General features: G+C 39.0%; 1 protein-coding gene across 1 annotated transcript in view; it reads left to right on the top strand.

Moving 5' to 3' along the window:
- The first annotated feature begins 3,700 nt into the window (after window positions 1-3,700).
- Window positions 3,701-19,555, top strand: part of KIF13B (kinesin family member 13B) — a 170,511-nt gene continuing 154,656 nt past the window's right edge. The window contains exon 1 of the mRNA XM_054576032.1: window positions 3,701-3,836. Coding sequence (XP_054432007.1) covers window positions 3,782-3,836 — 55 coding nt within the window. The 5' untranslated portion in view covers window positions 3,701-3,781. The remainder of the gene's footprint in view (window positions 3,837-19,555) is intronic.

Genomic DNA, 19,555 nt, shown 5'->3' with positions numbered 1-19,555 from the left:
GATACTCTCCTTGCACTCACAGTACCGTGGGGGAGGCAAGAGGAGACAATTCTAACTGGGAAAGCTAAGAGCTCTGTCAAAGCTATCCCTCAGGCAAGCAGGTGAACACTGGTTTATGCTGGAGAGGCCTTTGGCCTTGATGAAATGAGTGGCTCATTTCCTCCTTTCTAGAAAGAGAAAACACAAAACCTAGTACTCAGTTCCCACTTTTTAAAAATAATGGGGTTTTAGAAACTATTTGGGAAAGTTGAAGGGTGAAAAGTAGGTCTTTTTTGAATTCCCACGCGTTACATGTGGATACTTCCCACCAGGAAAGGCTGTGGAGCCGGAGGTCAGACCACGGCAGCAGCACAGGGACACTGCGGTAAGTTGCTTAGGTCCTCAGTTTCCCCTCTGTAATATCAGGGCAATAACAGTAACCACTTTGTAGAGTTAGAGTGAGGGTTGAGCGAGTCAATTCCTGTAAAGTTTAGGGCAGCGGCTGCCCCACAGTGAGCGTTTGATACACATGTATATTAGTTATCACGATTCTGTCAATGACAATCTTATGAAAAGAGGGCAAAATGTTTTCCTCAGCCTGTGCAGGAAGCATCAGAAACTGATGAAGGGTGAATCAAAGCAACAAAAAGTAAACTAGAAATCAGTTTTAGAATAAGTATATTTGCAAAATGTCAGGACAAAGAAAAAAAAAGGAAACAAGAAACTTCTTGTCAATACAGCTAAAATTCAATGCTATATAGACCTACAATATCCCGAATGTCTTGAATGTAGTATCTACAACACAGATATTGCATCGATATCTTAAGTATTTGCTTTACAAAAGAAAGATCCAAGGGAGTGACTTATTTACTAGTTCTTTTTCCTTCTTTCTCTAATATAGTTGAAAAGAGAGAAACCAAGACTTTCCCTGTCTCCCTGTGGAGCCTGAGTCACACCCCCAGACCGGTGGCTGGGCAGCTTTCTAGTCACCTGGTGTGAAAGCCCTGAGCTTGTGGGTGCAGGTTGTAACTGGCATCTCAGTTCTTTCTCAGATTCTCTCAGAATCTTGTCTCCCCACCTTTATTGCAGAAGTCAAAAGAGAAAGACTAATGTGAATAGAAGTCCAAAGGGAGAATAGCCCACAGGGGTTTTTCTCTTCAGTCCCTTCACAGTTTCTTCCAATCAGATGTTTCCAGGGCTATTTAAGTGGTTTTGGAACTTTAGAGAAAGTCCTCACCTCTTCCCTATTATATGCCCCCTCCTTCAACTCCTTAGGGGCTTTCTCCTCTCTGAAATTTGAGCTTAAGTTTAAACACAGTGTTCCCATAGAAACTGTGTAGCTTCTCTTTTTCTGCCTGCCTTGCTTCTGTTTAAAAGCTAGATTCAAGCTATCATCAGAAGAGAGAGAGGGAAGGAGAAAAAGGAGGAGAAAGAGGAGGAGGAGGAGGAGGAGGGAGAGGGTAGGGGAGTGGAAGGAGGCAGGGAAGGGGGAGGAGGGGGGAGGAAGAGAAGGAGAAAAGAAGAAGAAGAGAAGAGAGAAGAGTGGATGCCCAGGACTCACAACATCAATTGTTGCGTGCACTAGGTTTTTAAAGACTTTACTTGGTAAAATCAAATAGCAGCTCTTAGTTGGTTCTCCTTATTTTATTTGTTTACTTTACTGGGCCGTGGAAAATCACAAGACTTATGCGCTAACTCACTGCTTCTCTAGCTGAGCAGGCCCTCCTAAAACCTCAGAGGAAGTGTCTCTAAGAAAGAAATCCCCTTCTTTAAAAGAAGGCCTGCTAGCAGGAGTAGCGTTTTCTATTTTTAACCCCTCTTTTTGAAAAATTGAGGTAGAATTGATATATAACAATAGTTTCAGGTATACAACATAAAGATTCTATATTAATCTTTTTAAACTGTGGCAAAATATACATGACATAAATTTACCACTTTAATCATTTTTGGGTGTACAGTTCAGTGGCATTAAGTACGTTCACATTGTTGTGTGGCCATCACCATCATCAACTCCAGAGCTTTTCCATCTTGCCAAACTGAAACTCTGTGTCCTTTAAACACTAATTCTCTATTCCTCCACCCCCCACCCCAAGCTGGGGGCCACCATCATTCTGCTTTCTGTCTCTATGAATTTCACTCTTCTAGGTACCTCATACAAGTGGAATCATACAGCATTTATTTTTATGTGTCTGGCTTATTTAATTTAGCATAATGTCCTCAAAGTTTGTCCATGTTGCAGTATGTGTCAAAATTCCATTCCTTTAAGAAATGTTTTTAATGTTTTTGACAACTCTGCTTTTATTAAAGCTCTTTGGACAGAGGGATGGTTGGTAAATGGGCAAGTCTCACCAGCTTTCTGTATTTATTCATCTGGCTCTGAGTTCTGTACTATGATGTAAACACATCCAAGCAAACATCATAAACCCATGGTATCTAGACAGGTGAGTGGTGAAGCAGATTGAAGGGGAGCCATGGTGAACTGGAGAGACCTGTCTCATGTAACAGAGGCCACTGCTTCATAAGTTCAATACGTATTTCCAATATGTAATATAGCCCAGTATTGCATGTAAAAAAATCTACTGATTTTCATGCATTGGTCAATACTGTTGTTCCAAACAGAACACATTTGCAGGCCAGATCTTGTCACGGACTACCAGTTAACAGTTTCTGCTATGGCTTTTTTAAAAAACAAAATGCACCCTGGGCAGCGTGGGTCAGTTGGTTGAAGCGTTGTCCTGTAGACCAAAAAGTTGTGGGTTCCATTCCTGATCAAGGCACATGCCTAGGTTGTCAGTTCTACATGTGAGGTGCATGTAGGAAAAGCAACCGATCAATGTTCCTTTCCCACATTGATGTTCCTCTCCCTCTCTTCCCTTGTGTATAAATAAAGCATGTCCTTGGGTGAAGATTTAAAAATTTTTTTGAGCTGTTAAATATTTCCCGATATTCTTAAGATAGTCAGACATGTTTGATTTTAAAACAAAGAACAAAATTCAGTCGAGTATATTTGAACATCTAAGTGATTGGTGAATTGGGCAGCATCCCATCTAGCAACAAAAGGGAGCTCTTAGTTGTACAAATTGGAAGGATTTTATAGGCAGAAGGGGGAGACAAGGGAACTATTAGAAAATATTTGGGGGAGGGGCAGGGACTTCTCTTCGGGAAAAGAAGAAGGGTTTTTTATTATGTAGATTGCCTCTTCTTTCTATGGTAGCAGAAACCAAAGAGTAGACTGGAAGCGGGTCAGGGAGTGGAGTGATATAAACGATACTCTGCACTATAAAGACTTCCAGAGAAGGTAGCTTTTGATTTGCCTTGAAGGATGATTTCAGTAAACAAGACGTGGAGGGCACTCTAAAAGCAAAGGAAATAATTTGAGCCAGGGATCAAACACTAAGTTGGCGGGTAATGAGTCTGAAGAGATTGCATGGTCTCCAATTCCAATTATTTAATAATTTGTTTTAGGTGAGGAACCAGCTCATTGACAACTTATGCGAATAAGAATGATACAGAAGCAGAGGAGCATTTACAAGGTCTCCTGTGATATCAGCGCCCAGAGTTCTCCCAGTACATCCCCTCCACCGCCGCCGCCCAGACCACTATCACCTTCAGGGACTACAAGTCCCGTCATGCAGCGGGGGCGCGCCGGGAGTCCAGCGGGATGCCCCGCCCCTCAACAGGACCCGCCCCAGGCCCCGCCCCTCCTGCCGCAGCCCCCTACCGCCCGGTCAGCCCCGAGGAGTTGCCCGGTGGCCGCGGCAGACGGAAGCCGAGCGAGAGTCTCGGCAGAGGTGGCGGCAGGATGGGAGACTCCAAAGTGAAAGTGGCCGTCCGGATCCGTCCCATGAACCGAAGAGGTGAGAACCGAGCCCGCGCGGGGCCGCCGCAGCGAAGGCGGCAGGTGCCTGGTGCGCCCCTTCGCGGCGGCCGACGTGTGGGGTCCAGCCGCCCCGCCCCTAGAGTCCGCATCCGGGCTGGAGCGCGGCCCGCGCACCCCGAAATCTTGTCCCTCCACGCCCGCCCCGCCTGTGCGGGACGCCCCTCCCCTCGTCTGTATCGCGTCCCGGGGCGCTACGGGCCCCACGTCGCGGACCGCTGCCCCTTCCGCCGGCGCGCCCGACCCGCCCCGGAGCCCTTTCGCCCTCTCACCCTTTCGCCCTCTCACCCTCTCGCCCTCTCGCCGTCTCGGTCTCCCCTGCCCTTCAAGGAGGGCGCCCTAGTCCCTCTCCCGCCCGAGCTCTCTTCCTCCTTCCCCCACCATTCCCCTCGGCCCTTGCCTCGCAGAGTCCCCCGCTGTCTTCTCGCCAGCTGTCAGTGCGGCCCCCCGCCCCTTGGTCCTCAGCGGTCAGGCCTGGCCCGGACAGCCAGGGACCCCGAAGCCCCGCGTCACCGGCCCAGCCGCCCTAACCCTGCACTTTGGTGGCCCGCGGCAGGAAAAATGGCAGGGAATTTGGTTTGCTCCTCCTGAGAAAGCACTCAAGTGCAACAATTCCTGCTGTTGCTTTTTCACTTTATTTCCTTTAATCTGGACGATCATAAAGAGTTGTAAATACTTTGATTGAAGTTGGGTAAAAGATGCCTCCCTACCCCCACTTTTTTGACTGTTGAGAAAGTCTTGTTTTTGCTTTAAGTCATATTGGTCGTCTGTCAACAATAAATAGTTTGAAGTGCCAAGATTCTTGTGAAATTGTATCTTTCAGACATTCTCTTCATTCTGCAGGGAGGGTAGAGAAAGCAGATAAACCAAGTACATTTTAAATCCTGTTTAGGCAGTCAGGCATATTGGAGAGAACCCCAAATGGCAGTCGAAGGAGAAGGTGGGCTGTGTTTTGGCATCTTTATTTAAATTCACCTTAGGTTCATTACCGTCACAGTGATTAAGAAAACTTAAAAAAACCAAGCCACATAAAACACAGCTGATCTGGGATTTGATTCTGAAAGGATGATTAACTAGTATGGGTGAGTAACTTTAAATGAGACAATATATTTGAAAACCCTTTCTGTATAAGGTTGTATTATTGGGGGGTCACTGTTATAATCCCAGGAGATGACTTTTCAAAAGATTCTCTAATTAGAATCACTTTAAAGTACCAGAGTGGAGGTCTGTGTCAGCAATTTTCCACCAGTGTGCCTGAAGAATTTTTAAAGCATGCAATACCTGACTATTTAGTCAGGGGCACTGGCCTCTTTTCCTGTCAAATTAAAAAAATGACAACAGCCAAGACAACACTAGCCGTCAGATGTGAATGAATCACAATTATACCTATTTTTGGGGTCAAGTAGGCAAAAAAATATATTTTTTGGTGTGCTGCAGAATTCTATTAATTAGTCTATGTGTACCCTGAGATGCAGAAGGTTGAAAGTCTCAGTTTTAAGCTGTGCTGGCCACTTCTTTGTTCATAATATCAAATATTGCTTGGGTCTATGTAGAGATCATGAGTTGTTTTCAAGTTTTCTTTTTCTTTGCTGCCTTTTGTATATAGTGCGATATACAGATCAACCAGTTAAGATATACTTTGCTGGTTTGTCCTCTTGGGAGTTGGTTTATCCCTTATCTTGGAGTGACATCTTCTATTGGAGTTGGTGATTCCTTCTGTCCTTGCTAGGTCCCCTTAAGGATGTTAGGTGACAAAGAAGAATTTTTCCCTAAGAACTTAAACTAGTTTAGTCTTGGCCTCATTAGTTCCATGCTCTGACAAAATGAAAGAACTTAGAGGAACTCTTAAAGTTTTGAAAAACTTCTGTTCTGCAGTGCTCAGGAAAATTCACCTTATTACCGTCACAGTGATTAGGAACACTTAAAAAAAAAAGCCACATAAAACACAGCTGATCTGGAATTTGATTCTGAAAGGATTATTTTAGCGCATTCTTAAAATTTCTTTTTCTTAAAAAGAATCTTGGATATGTCAGTGCTAAAAAGAGGCAGTTAACAACCACCACAGAAGATCGATCTTAGACTCCTTCCTCTCCTCCCACCATGGGTTTTAGTTCTTGAGGGGAAGTACTATTCTTTTGACTTATAAATTGTCATTAATTAGGTTGTAATAGTTATCAGTGTCAGAGTTTCGAGGGATACATAGAATTTTAAGTTTAGCTATGGAATGGGTGTTAGCTTTTCCTTTGGCTGAACACATTTTAAACTTTATGCATAGATCCATTACTTGGCAAGTAGAAGTGCATTTGTGGTAAACTGCTTTGTTCATTTTGTGCCATCTCTTACATAGCCTTATATTTCCTGAAAGCACATGGGCTGTTTTTTCTATTTCTATTTTGTCATGAAGTAGTTGTTCACATAAATCTAGAGGTTGTTATGGGGTGCAGTGTAGTGAAATTCTAAAGCCGGTGATACGTAAGAGACGGGGAGAACTATTGATGTGACAGACACATCGATGGGCTGCCTATTGTATCCATCCCATCTGGACCTGCAACCCAGGCATGTGCCCTGGCTGGGATTTGAACCAGGGACCCTTCACTTCGCAGGATGACGCCTAACCAACTGAGTGACACAAGTTGGGGCTAGGCTTTGTTTAAAAAGGCTAAAACAAAACCATATTCCTTTTCACTAATTTTGAAAAGAGTCAGGTTGTTTTGACCAATTACTACTTTCGGGAAAATTAATGTATTAAGTAATAGTATATAATTATGACAAATAGTAAACTTTTAGTCATAATTGTTTCTCTCTTATTATATTATTGCAGGAATCAACCTTAGAAATACCTCTTCACAAATAAGAATGAGATGAGAACAGGTTACTGGGCTGATGTAGTTTTGCTGTATAGACTGCTATTTGGAATCACACATTAGCTACTGTTTGAAATTTGCAAGAAGCTTTTAGTGTACTGTTAAGTTCTTCACATGATTCAGTATCTGTGCTTAGGTGTTAAGGTAGTTGGTTTATTATTTCACATTTATCATGAAAGTAAGAGCATTTCAGTCATTTTTGCTAAATTAGAGTTTTAATGGCTAACATGCTTTTGTCTGGACTGTTTTTCTTGTTATACATTTTAACATACGAACAAAACAAAAATAAGAAGGAAAAAGTCTCTGACATCCTTCCATTTTGACAATTCATACTCTCATATTCTTATTTTCATTCTGCTTTGTGTTCACTTGCATATGTAATTTTACATAGTTTTAACTTTGCTTTTGTTCATCTGAAATAGGAACTTCAACTAAAGAAAAAGGGTAAACTTGTTTTGTCATGAGCTCTTGAAGTTCTGTTTACAAATATTGTTTGTCTTTTATGTTATCTTTCAGACTTGTACAATTCACCAGGTAACTCTGGTTGTGTTCTTCTATATACTGTAAAGAACACCCATTCATACATAATTAATTAATCTAATTATTAAATGAACTGCAAGTTTTACAAGCATAATTGATGGCACTAGTTAGATCAGTGATACTTGCCTGTTTAGGAATTTGTGAAGTTCCTGTTTAGGAACTTTAGGTGGTTTAAAAATATTTGATATTTATTGAGTGCCTGCCTGGTGTCTAGCTTATATTAGATATTATGGAATCTTATTACCTTTCCTCAAGGGGCTTCCCATGTTTAAATATGTGTAAGATCAACAACCAAAATAAATAAACCTATATATAAAGTATTTGGATAATACCTTTGCTGTCTACCTGGCCCAAAGTGGTGAAATCAGAAATTTCACTAGAAATTTAGAGAGAAAAACAGTGAAATGGGTTATTGCAGGTGTAAGTAAGCATGGGCAATATATATTTATTTCAATAGGCATTCTTCAAGGGTTTACTTTGCATTTTACAGTATTTGATGCAGTGAAAGACAAAAAGAAGAATGTTCTATCTAGTAGAAGTCACTGTGTAAGTAAATCACTGTCTAGTATCTCAGTGGAAAGATTATTACATAGCTATTAAAAATGATGAATGTTAAAACCATTTAACAAGGAAGACTCTTTTCTATGTTAGAAGTAAAAGCAGAATGTAATATGGTATGTGTAACTGTATTAAATTTACTATTATGGTAATATGTTATTTAATCTATTATTGAATCTACTATGATGACCATTATTATATAAAAATGTAAACAGGAATGGGCAAGGGCTAGAAAGAAACGTGAAAAAAATGAGATTGATTGTTCTTCTTGGGAGAACTTTATTTCCTAAAAACTTTCTATTAGTGTTGTCTAGTACTGTAGTTTTCAGTTTTTTTTTAAGTGTTCTTTATGGTTCATGCTCATGAGGAAATGACTATCATGTGAAAAGATAAGATTTAAAGGTAAACACCTATAGCAGATTGCTAGGTGATGAAGTACCAGGTGAGTGATAGGGAAATACAGGAATTTAGAGGAGTGAAAGATCCCTGGAAGGGGATGAGTAGGGACTGCTTCCCTGGGGAGGGAGAGAGCCTTTGGACTTAGAGGAGGGAGCTGAGGGTTGGAATGGGTGCAAGGTCAAAGGGAGGGAAAAGTACTGGTTGAGGAGGAAATATGGCCTGAGAGCAAAGCCACAGAAACAAGAATGAATGCGGCAAGTTTAGGCAGCAGAGACAAGCTTATCCTGTCAGAAAGGAAGGTTCTCTGAGGTTGACTAGAGAAGAATGACTGAGATTAGAAAGTCAGGGCAAAATTACGGGGAGCCCTGGTGCTAGCTGGGCCCAGAACTCTGGGTTTAGGGTGGCTGGTCCATGTGCTTCAGTTTAGCTTTTTAGAGCTTTGTGTGGGTCTCGGACACAAGCATGAAGGAGAAAGATTGCCGGGTCTCAGCGCAAGACTGCAAGCCTGGGTAGGTGACTGATTCAGGGTGTGCTGGGCAACGTTTAAGAGCGCGTGCTGAAAATGAAGCCATCCATATGAATGGGAAAAGGAAGGATGCCGGTCAAAAAAACCAAGTGAGCAGTCATGAATCAAAAGACAAGGTAAAACTGAAGCTGCTTCTCTATCTTGGCTATTGTAAACAATGCTGCAGTGAACACAGGGGTGCATATATCTTTTTGAATTAGTGTGTTGGATTTCTAGGGACAAATACCCAAAAGTGGAATTGCTGAGTCATAAGGTAGCTCTATTTTTTACGTTTTGAGAAACTCCATACTGTTTTCCATAGTGGCTGCACCGATTTACAGTCCCCGTAACAGTGCATGAGGATTCCCTTTTCAAATGAAAGAAAGACAAATACCTGGTTTCAGACAAGTACATGGTTTCACTCATATGTGGAAACAAACTAACAAACACAACAAAAACATAGTTGCTAGAGGGAGAGGGGTTATGGGGGTTGGAGCTGGGTGAAAAAGGTGAAGGGATTAAGAAGTACAAATTGGCACACATAAAAATAGTCGTGGGGATGTAAACTACAGAATAGGGAATGTAGTCAATAATATTACAATAACTATGCAGTATATGGTGTCAGGTGGGTACTAGACTTCTCAGGGAGACCACTTTGTAAATTATATAGATGTTTAATCACTATGTGTACACCTGAAACTAACATACTGAATGTCAACTGTAATTGAAAAGTTTTAAAAATTAAAAAAAAACAAACAAAAAAACAGGGTAAACCTGAGGAAGTAGGAGGGCATTTAGAAGGCCCTGCAGTCAATGAAGAAACAAGTAATCCTTAGGAAATGAAGCAGGGTAGGAGGGGAGAATCTGTTAGAAACAGGAAGGTGTTTTTAACCCTGAGGCCAATAGTGGTAGTTTGGCCTTTTCAGAGAGAACTGATGTTAGAGTTAAAGATGACTGTGGATGGAAATTTCTGACATGTTTTCTAAAACAGAAGATACTTGTTTTACTAGCAGCTGCTTGATATGCTAATGGAATGAGACACACATCTATTACAACATTCTTTTGTTTCTACTGTCAACTCAGTGACTGAAATGGGAAATTATACACATAGGGCCAGAGGCTTTTGGAGAAGAAAGTACAATTTTATAAAATAAAATAATATAAAAATTTGAATTGGCATTTGCTTTTACCTTACCTCTATAAAACAATGACTAATGTGTAACTTTTTCAATTCTTAAATTCTGAAGTTGGAAGAAACCACTGACAAAACTATTGGATAAGCAGATGGATCGAAATATTTATTGAGTGGAAATGAATGTATTATTGATCTTTATGCTTGCTGATCAAGCCTCCTTCTGTTTAGCAGAGCATGTTTTTTAAAAAACTTGGTAAAGATGTCGGTGTAATCTGTGGGGAAGTGTGCGAAGCTAACTGGTCTATGAGACACAAATCCATGAATTAATTGGTACTGGGCTTTAACTCTTAGAAACTATAAATATCATTAAAAGGTGGTATTGATTAGCTCATTCAATTTAACACATGTTGATTGAGGAAAAAATAATAGATACTTTTTGAGTGTTTTCTATTTATGAGCTATAGAGTTCAGTGCTTTTTATTAGTTATTTTATTCTTCAAATAAAACTTTAAAAACAGTAGTTATAGAATTTCTATTTAACAGAATTCACAAAGAGATTAACTCCCCCAAATTACAAAACCAGTATTTTAGAGCTTGAGTTTCATCTACTTTGCCATTAAAACCTGTACTTTTACTATTGGACATGATGATCATTTAAAAAAAATTTTTATTTATAGAATAGAGAGAGAGGAAAGGAGAGAAAAAAATATCAATTTTTGTTGTTCTACTTATTTATGTATTCATTGGTTGATTCTTGTATGTGCCCTGACTGGGGATTGAACCTGCAACCTTCACGTGTCAGAATGATGCTCTAATGAACTGAGCTACCCAGCTAGGCAGGACATGATGATTTCTAAGAGGACCTTGCATCCCTGAGTTTACATAATTTTCAAAGATGTGCAGGACACACAAGAAGTATATGATCTTTGACCAAAGGAGCTCACTGTCTCATTAGTAATAAGAAATGCACAGGTGAGCTAATTGCAAGAATATATGTACACAACGCCATGATGACAGTGCATGATGAATTAAAGGAAGGGGGTGGGCCTTCAGAATGATGAGGAAGGAGTTGGAGACAGTGGGCAGGGAGGAAAGCATGGCATTTGGGGTGCACAACAGTAGTTGTAGGAATCAGCAAAACATGGACGTAGGCATTAGCAAGATATTTGCAAGAACAGTGAAGAAATTAAATGTAAAAATTCAGACAGCAGGAAGGAGACAGTATCTGTATAATTAACAGTTATTGAGAGGTAACTGTGTGCTGACATGATCCCCAGCCCTGAATCAGATTATTTCAGTTAATCCTTACAACAGTGCCAGGAAGCATTAATACTGTAATTCCATTTTACAGATGAGAAAGCGGGAATTTAAGCAAGCGTTGCAACTTGCCCCAAATCACATAACTACAAAGTGGAAAAACTGGTGGGTTGGAACTGAGGCAGTTCAACTCCAGAGCCCAGGCCCTTAAATTCTATGCTTTCTTGGAAAAATTGGAGGAATACAGGGAGTGAGGGATGAGAAGAGTGATGCAAGTTGCCTTTACTGAAGTAGAAAGCTTTATGGGGTGTAGGGAGATACGAAGTTATTTAAGTCAGGTACAGGGAGATTAAGAAGGGCGTCATGGTTTGAGGAGTACAGTGACTAGATTTTTTAATAGAGTAGTGGCTTTAGGATGCTTTAGGAAGATAAATTACTCTGTGTGTCTTTACTGTGCCCACAAATTAATATGTTAGCTTATTACTGCTCTGTGGATGCTGGTAGAAGACATGGGACTTCTGGGTCTGAGGACTTACTTGTGGCACAACAAGCAGCGTGAGCAGTTCCCCTCGCCTGCAAGTTGCACAGAGTGATGGAAAGGAGTCCAGATGGATGCTGTGCAAGCAGTGGGTTTGTGTTGTGTCTGAGGAATACTGAGCTTGGGGAATCCATTGCTTTAAAGGGGCGAGGAAGCCTGCTTTTTGCCCTAATGGAAGAACCAGTCCCTCAAAGTTGCTGGCTGCAAACATTTCTGAGAGATGGACTGGGTAAAGTGCTTTTAAGGCCCTGCATTCTAGAATTATCCTGATAGAATGTGTCAGGGTGATATGAAAGCAACTGAAATGTAAGAAATATAGGAAGACTGCAAAGCTTCTGATTAAGATGACTAAATGAATCAATACTGGTGTCATTTAATGAACATCAGAAGTATGGGAGAAGCAGGTTTTGAGGTGGAGGTACGGGAAATGATGATTTATATTTTTGGATCTTCAGCAGTATTTAGCCAGTGCTTATCATGTGCATGTACTGCACCTATAACTATGAATAAGATGTAAGTGCATGCCCAGAAGAAACTCAGCACACTTGTGGACTTTTAGGTGTCTGAAGTTCAGCCAAAGGGATGGACCTAGAAAGCTGTTGTACATGAGTCTGAAACAAAGGGACTGGACATACGTGTAGATTTGGGAATCGTTACTACATTAAGAGGGTAGAAGACCAAATTTTAAAAAATAAAAATGTTTTTCATTTGGAAGAAGGACACAGGCCAAGAAGATACAAGGAGAAGTGGTGAAAAGTAATGTGCATGCCCACAGCAGGAAATGTGTCAAAAAAAAAAAAGTAATCAGATACCACAGGAGTGGCATGTATGATAATACTGAATTGTCTTCAGTGGATTTAGCTTGATGGCGGTCAGTGGTAATTTTCAGGAGAATAATTTTGACCAGATGAATGAGTCTTAGCGTGTTGGTAGTGAGCTGAGAAATAAGTGGGCGTGCCAGTATGGAGGCAGTGAGTTAACACGAAGATTTTTTCATGAAGCTCCACATGAAAGGGAAGGGTAAAGAGTCGTGTCCGGCAGTGTGGTTAGGAGCAGGCCATTTTTTTTTTAAAGTCTAGGAGATGTTTGAGCTTTGTTAGAGACAGAAAGAAAGAGCCAATATAGAGGGACATTTTTACAATATGAGAGGAAGAGCATAATTCTATAATGGGAAAGCCCTGGAGTGCTTAATTTTCTTAATGAAGTAGAATGTGAGGTTATTAATTAAGAGTAAAAAGAATTGGGTTGGCTGAGATCTTCAGAGTAGTGTGTTGTAGAAATGTGGTTGAAGGATTCTAACCATATCTATTGAGTGCAGTGGGGTCATTCCTTCTAAGTTTTTTTAAAGGTCTAATTCACATATCAAAAGTGTACAATTCAGTGGCTTTTAGTGTATTTGCAGAGTTGTGCAACCATCAACACTATCCAATTCCAGGACATTTTCATCATCCCAAAGGAAGACTCTCCCACCCGCGCCCCCCCCCCCCCAACTCCAATACCCTCCCCATCCTCCCAGCCCCTGGCAACCACTCATCCACTTCTAGTCTCTATGGATTTGCTTATTCTGGACATTTCATATGAATGAAATCATACAATATGTGGACTTTAGTATCTGATTTCTTTTACTTGGCATATTGTATTTAGGGCTTATTTATGTTGTAGCGTGAATCAATACTTCATTCCTTTTTAAAGCTGAATAATATTCTGTGATGTGGATATATTGTATTTTGTTTGCCCATTCATCAGTTGACAGGCATTTGGCTTGTTTCCACTTTTTGGTTATTATGAATAATACTGCTATGAACATTTGTTTATAAGTTTTTGTGTAGATGTATATTTCCAGTTCTCTTGGGTATGTGTATCTGTAGAAGTGGAATTGCTGGGTCATATAGTAAATCTAACTTTTAAGGGACTGTTAAATTGTTTTCCAAAGTGACTGTACCATTTTATAATCCCACCGGGACGTATGAAGGTTCCAGTGTCTCCATGTTCATACCAACACTTGTTATTTTCCCTCTTTTTGGTTACTGCCTTCCTAGTGGGTGTGAAGTGGTGTCTCACTGTGGTTTTGATTTTCATTTCCCCAATATCTAATGCTATTGAGCACCATATCGTGTGTTTATTAGCCATTTGTATATCTTTGGAGAGATCTCTATTCAAACCCTATTTTTGAAATTGGGTTGTCTTTTTATTCTTGAGTGGCAAGGCCTCTTTATACATTCTAGACACCAGTCTCTTATTAGATATATGAATTGCAAATGTTTTCTTGATTTTTTTGCGTTGCCTTTTCATTCTCTTAATGGTGTCCTTCGAAGCACAAAGTTTTTCATTTGATGTGATCTAGTCCAGTTTATCTATTTTTTTCTTCTGTTGCTTATGCTTTTGATGTTGTACCTAAGAAACCATTCCCTAACCCAAGGTCACATGGATTTATGCATATGTTTTCTTTTAAAGGTTTCATCATTTTAGTTCTTATATTTAGGTCTTTGGTGCATTTGGAGTTAGTTAATTAGTGAGAGGTCTAGTTTTATTCCTTTGAATGTGGATATCCACTTGTCCCAGCACCAGATGTTGAAAAGACTGTACTTTTCCCATTAGATTACCATGGCACCCTTGTTGAGAATCAGTTGGCCATAAATGTGACATTGTATTTCTGGCCTCTCAGTTGTATAACATCGACTTATATGTCTATCCTTATACCACACTGTCTTGATTATTGTAGCATTGTAGTAAGTTTGGAATTAGTGAATATAGTCTTTCTGTTCTTTTTCAAGATAGTTTTGGCTATTCTGGTTTTGCCATGTAAGTTTTTAAATACCTATTTCCTAACCCTATGAAGTTGACTAGTTTTTTGAATATACACATTTTATATTTTGGGCCACATAGATTATTTTAATTATTTTCATACTATAAATTCCATTTCCCTTATCAGCTGTCCTGTCTTGGATCTTCCTTCATTCCTCAGTCTCTTCTTTAGCCATATTAGAGCTTATATTTTTATCTTTTATTTATTGAATAGATTTTCATGTTCGCTGGTAAAAACATAAAAGTAGGTTATTAGAATATTGTATATACCTCTTTGCTGGAAAGCAGACCACCAGTTTGCTTTTTACCTATGTGGCATCACAGAATTTTCTGTCACTCTTGGGCAAGTGGGCCATAGAGGCTCCTCAGCAACTTTTAAGTATAGTAAATACATATAAGTCTTATTCCCTATGCTGCCAATAATATTACATTCCACTTGGGAAAACAAGTCCTATATACGCGAAATACTAACGATGAGTATTTTATTTCTATGAGCATGCATAGACATGTGAAAGTATTTTGCATGTGACACAAATTAGTTGAAAATAGAACCATATCTTATAGCCTGCAAAGTTTGCAGTTTAATTAAAATGAGAGTCTACAAATAAGTTACTCTTTTCCTTTGAAAAATTGTGAACTTAAGAGTAAGTTAGAGTTAGCTTTTTAGGAATGTGGTAGGAAAAACAAGGCACATTTATATTTCTGAGTAGATTTGTTTTGAAAATAATTAGCAATTTTCTGGAGAATTAGAAAAGCAATTACTAAATAGGCAGCTCAGTTATTTTGTCCACATTGAGAATGGTGCATGTTTTCAGATGGAGCAGGAGCTGTGCACAGGGAGCCTCCAGGCCCTGCCCATCTTTCACTCTGACGTCATTGCAGAACAAACCATCACTGACTGACGCATTGGAGAAAGCCTTGCTTCAAATTAGTGCTACTTTTGCAAGATGACTAATCTGCTGGCTGAAAATGCTGACTTATCAGCTTAACATATTTTAATATTCATCTTGAGGAACTTGCCCTCAAAAGGGATTCTATTTGGGAAATAATATGGGATCTTTAATGTTAATGAAGTAAATTTTTCTTTTTCTTTGTTTTAAGGACTTGTGGATACCTCAAAGCATTCATGGTTCTGAGTACTATAAATAAAACATGATTAGTCATGACATAAACTTAAAGTACTACTTAACTTTAAGATCACTCTGGTTTTTTATTGGTTTCCAGTCATAGTGCTAATTAAATCCCAATCTCATTATTTTAGGCTCCATTAGGAATGAACTGTTGTCCGTGTGTTACTTATTATAATAATGATGAGTATTTGGTGCTATTTTTTTTATTGTGGTAAAGTATACATAGCATGAAATTTAGCATCTTAAACCATTTTTAAGTGTACAGTTCAATGGCATTAAGTACACTCACATTGTTGTGCAGCCTTCACTACTTTTCATCTCTAGAACATTTTTATCTTGCAAAACTGAAAACTGTACCCATGAATCATTAACTCCCCATTGCCCCTTCAGACTGGCCCCTGGCAACTACTATCCAGCTTTCTATCTCTGTGAATCTGACTACTCTAGGCACCTCATGCAAGTAGACTCATACAATATTTGTCCTTTTGTGATTATTTATTACACTTAGCATAATGTCATCAAAGTTCATCTGTGCTTTGGTAGAGTTTTGTTCCCTTTTAAGGTTGAATAATAATCTGTTAAATCTACATACCACATTTTATTTATCCATTTATTCATCAGTTTTCAGTTGGGTTGCTTCCACCTTTCGGCTACTGTGAGTAATGATGCTATGAACATGGGTATACTTCAATGCTATTTTTGTAAAGGCAGTGAATAGCAGCTAATACTTATCTTTTTAATCTAAGTATTGATCCAAATGGAGAGAAAGATGTTTATCTTTTAGAGGTTTTTTTTTTTTAATTTAAAACATTTTTAAAAAATTCAGACTAAGTTTAAGACCTAATTTTGTTACTGCTGTTTAATCACTGCTTTGCTTTCTAAGCTGTATAGAGCAAGAAGTTTTTCATGGAGAGAGTGTCATATTTAGAATCTTGTAGCCGTGTAATTTAATTCAACCAGCTAGTAGTATTTGATGGTACACTAGCTGTAGCATTTTATATTAAAATGCTTGTCATATACCTGAGCCTTAAACTCTCTTCAGATCTCACTCATTTGTTTGCTTGGGTGTGTGTCCTAGACATTCCATCCATATTCTAAACAGTCTTGTGAAAAGTCATCTGTTAATATCTATGTATCAATCAACAGAGCTTGGGTGGGGATTTTGTTTGGTAATTAAGATTGAGCTAGTAAAGAAGTGAAGGTAGTTGTTTACATTTTAAAGCCCACCTTTGATGTAAGTTAGATGTAGGGACATTTGTAAGTATTGCCCTCTTTTTTTTCATTCTCACTTGAGGACATGCGTATTATTTTAGAGAGAAGGGTGAGGAGGGAGAGAGAGAGGAGAGAAACATTGATCAGTTGCTAATGTACTTGTCCCTACTGGGGACAGAACCTGCAACCCAGGCATATACCCTGACTGGAAATCAACCTTGTGACTCTTTGGTTTATGGAATGATGCTCCAACCAACTGAGTCACACTAGCCAGGGCAAGTATTGCATTCTTGAGGGCAAAACAAATTTAGGTTGGATGTATTAATTATTAGGCAATTCTTCGTATTATGTAGGGTTTTCCCTGGATTGGTTCCTTTTTCATGCCATTTAATGCTTACAAATTATTAGTTGTATCTAATGAAGTCATGATGGGGAGGAGAAAAGACCTATGAAGAGGATAGAGGAAAAGCATGCAAATATTGAAGAAAAATGTTTGAATCTCTTCTCAATTTCAGATCATTTGAAATGAAGGCAAAGCACTACTTGGGGGGTGGTAGTTGATTTGTGTTTTTTCAGGCATGCACTCTAGATGTATACTTATGTATACAGAATTATACATGCAGCTCCTCTGCTCAGACCAAAAGTTCTTGAAAGAAACTAATAATCAGCCTTGTGGTGAATGGTGAGATAGTAGATTCTGAGTCACAGTACAGTTTGCAGAGAGTTGGTAATGCATTTGTTATAGTACATATTTGGCTGTAAGGAGCCAGCCTCTTCAGTTTGTTGAGCTCTGGGCCGAAGGAAAAGGAAGATGTAAAATTGCATGTTTGCAAAGTTTTTGCAGCATGGCTGAGACTGTCTTGCTGCATTTGTGGTACAGTCTAGAGTGGATTTAAAGCATTAGACTTTATGGTAGTTGAACACAGTGGAACATATGCCTAGTCTTCCACATCTAGGTAAATCAGCTCTGGTGCTTTCCTTTCAGTTCTGTTTGCCTGAAAAACAGTATTGGCAAAAACAAAACAAAAACCCACCAACTTTTTTTGTATTTCTAGTTTGTATCTTTGAGAACCAATGTAGAATAACTGATACAACAAAAGTGGAGTTGTGATGGGCACACGGAAGGAATTTTTTTCTTTGCATTTGTCTCAGTTATATAAGTTTAAAACAACAACAACAACAACAAGAAATGACATTTCCTAGCAGTGGAAATACTTCAAAGTTATAATGGTAGTATGGCATCTGGCCTAGGTTCTTCGAGAAGTACATAATGACTCCAGTGAAGTGCAGCGCCTTTCTCAGATAATGTTTTTGGGTAGTGGAGATAAGGGAAACAGAAGCAGTTTCCTACTTTGGGTCAGAAAAATATAAGACTATAACAATGTGAGAACATAAACATGGCCTATATATTTTTTTAAAAAAGCTTTATTGAGGTATAATTTACATATTATACAATCAACCAGTTCAGTGATTTTTATTTTGCTCATTCCAGTTGTGCAAATGTCAGCATAATGAATTTCAGTACATGGTCATCACCCCCAACAGAAAGCCATGTCTGCTAGCAGTCACTCCCAAGCCCTTGGTGATAGCTAGTCTATTTTCTGTCTCTGTTTGCCTATTCTGGACATTTGAAATAAGTAAAATTGTACAATATATGGTCTCATGTCTGTCTTCTTTCACTTGGCACAGGCTTCATCCATGTTGTAGTATGTATCAGTACTTATTTCTTTTAATTGCCAGATAATGTTCTACTTTATGGCTGTCTAGTTTTATCCATTCATTAGTTGATGGACAGTTGGAGTTTTTCCATTTTTTGGCTATTGTGAATAGATATATAATACTGTTGTGAACATTCACATACAAACTTCTATGTGGGCAGAGGTGGTCATTTCTCTTATATATGTATCTTGGAGTGGGAATTGCTTGGAGTGGGTCACATGCTAACTCTACGTTTAACTTTTGAGAAACTGCTAGATTTTCCAAAGTAGTTGCACCATTTTACATTCCTACCAGTAATATATGAAGGTTCCAATTTCTCCACATCTTTGCCAATACTTGTTACTATCTGTCTTTTTGATGATAGTTATGTTAGTGGTGTGAAGTGCTAGCTCATTGTGGTTTTGATTTGCATTTCCCCAGTGTCTAATGGTGTTGAGGATTTTTTTCTTGTGCTTATTGGCCATTTTTGTATCTTTTTTGAAGAAATATCTATTCAGTCCTTTGCCCATTTAAATATTAGATTATTATTTTTTTATTACTGAGTTGTAGAAATTCTATTTTCCAATGCAAGTCCCTTATTAGATATATGATTTACAGATAGTTTCTTGATTCTGTAGGTTGTCTTTTTTTTTTTTCTTCTTCTTTGTGCGTAGGAGGGTTGTCTTTTTACTCTCTTGATGCACATCAAGAAGCACAAAAGTTTTCATTTTGATGTGGTCTAGTTTATCTGTTCTTTCTTTTGTTGCTTGTGCATTTGGTGTCTAAGATCCATTACCTAACTGCAAGTCATGTGGCTTTACCCTTATGCTTTCTTCAAAGAGTTTTATAGTTTTAGCTCTTACACATTTATGTCTATGATCTATTGGAGTTAATTTTTGTGTATGGTATTAGGAAGGGGTCTGACTTCAGTCTTTTGCACATGGATATCCAATTGTACCAGCACCATTTGTTGAAAAGACTATACTTCCCCCATTGGATTGTCTTGACACCATTGTCAAAATCATTTGGCCATAAATGTGACAGTATATTTCTGGAGT

Source organism: Pteronotus mesoamericanus, unplaced genomic scaffold (genome assembly GCF_021234165.1).
Source record: "Pteronotus mesoamericanus isolate MK-2021 breed Mesoamerican mustached bat unplaced genomic scaffold, CSHL_Meso_final contig_32, whole genome shotgun sequence".
Classification (NCBI taxonomy): Eukaryota; Metazoa; Chordata; class Mammalia; order Chiroptera; family Mormoopidae; genus Pteronotus; species Pteronotus mesoamericanus.
This window is presented reverse-complemented; position numbering and strand designations above follow the sequence as displayed.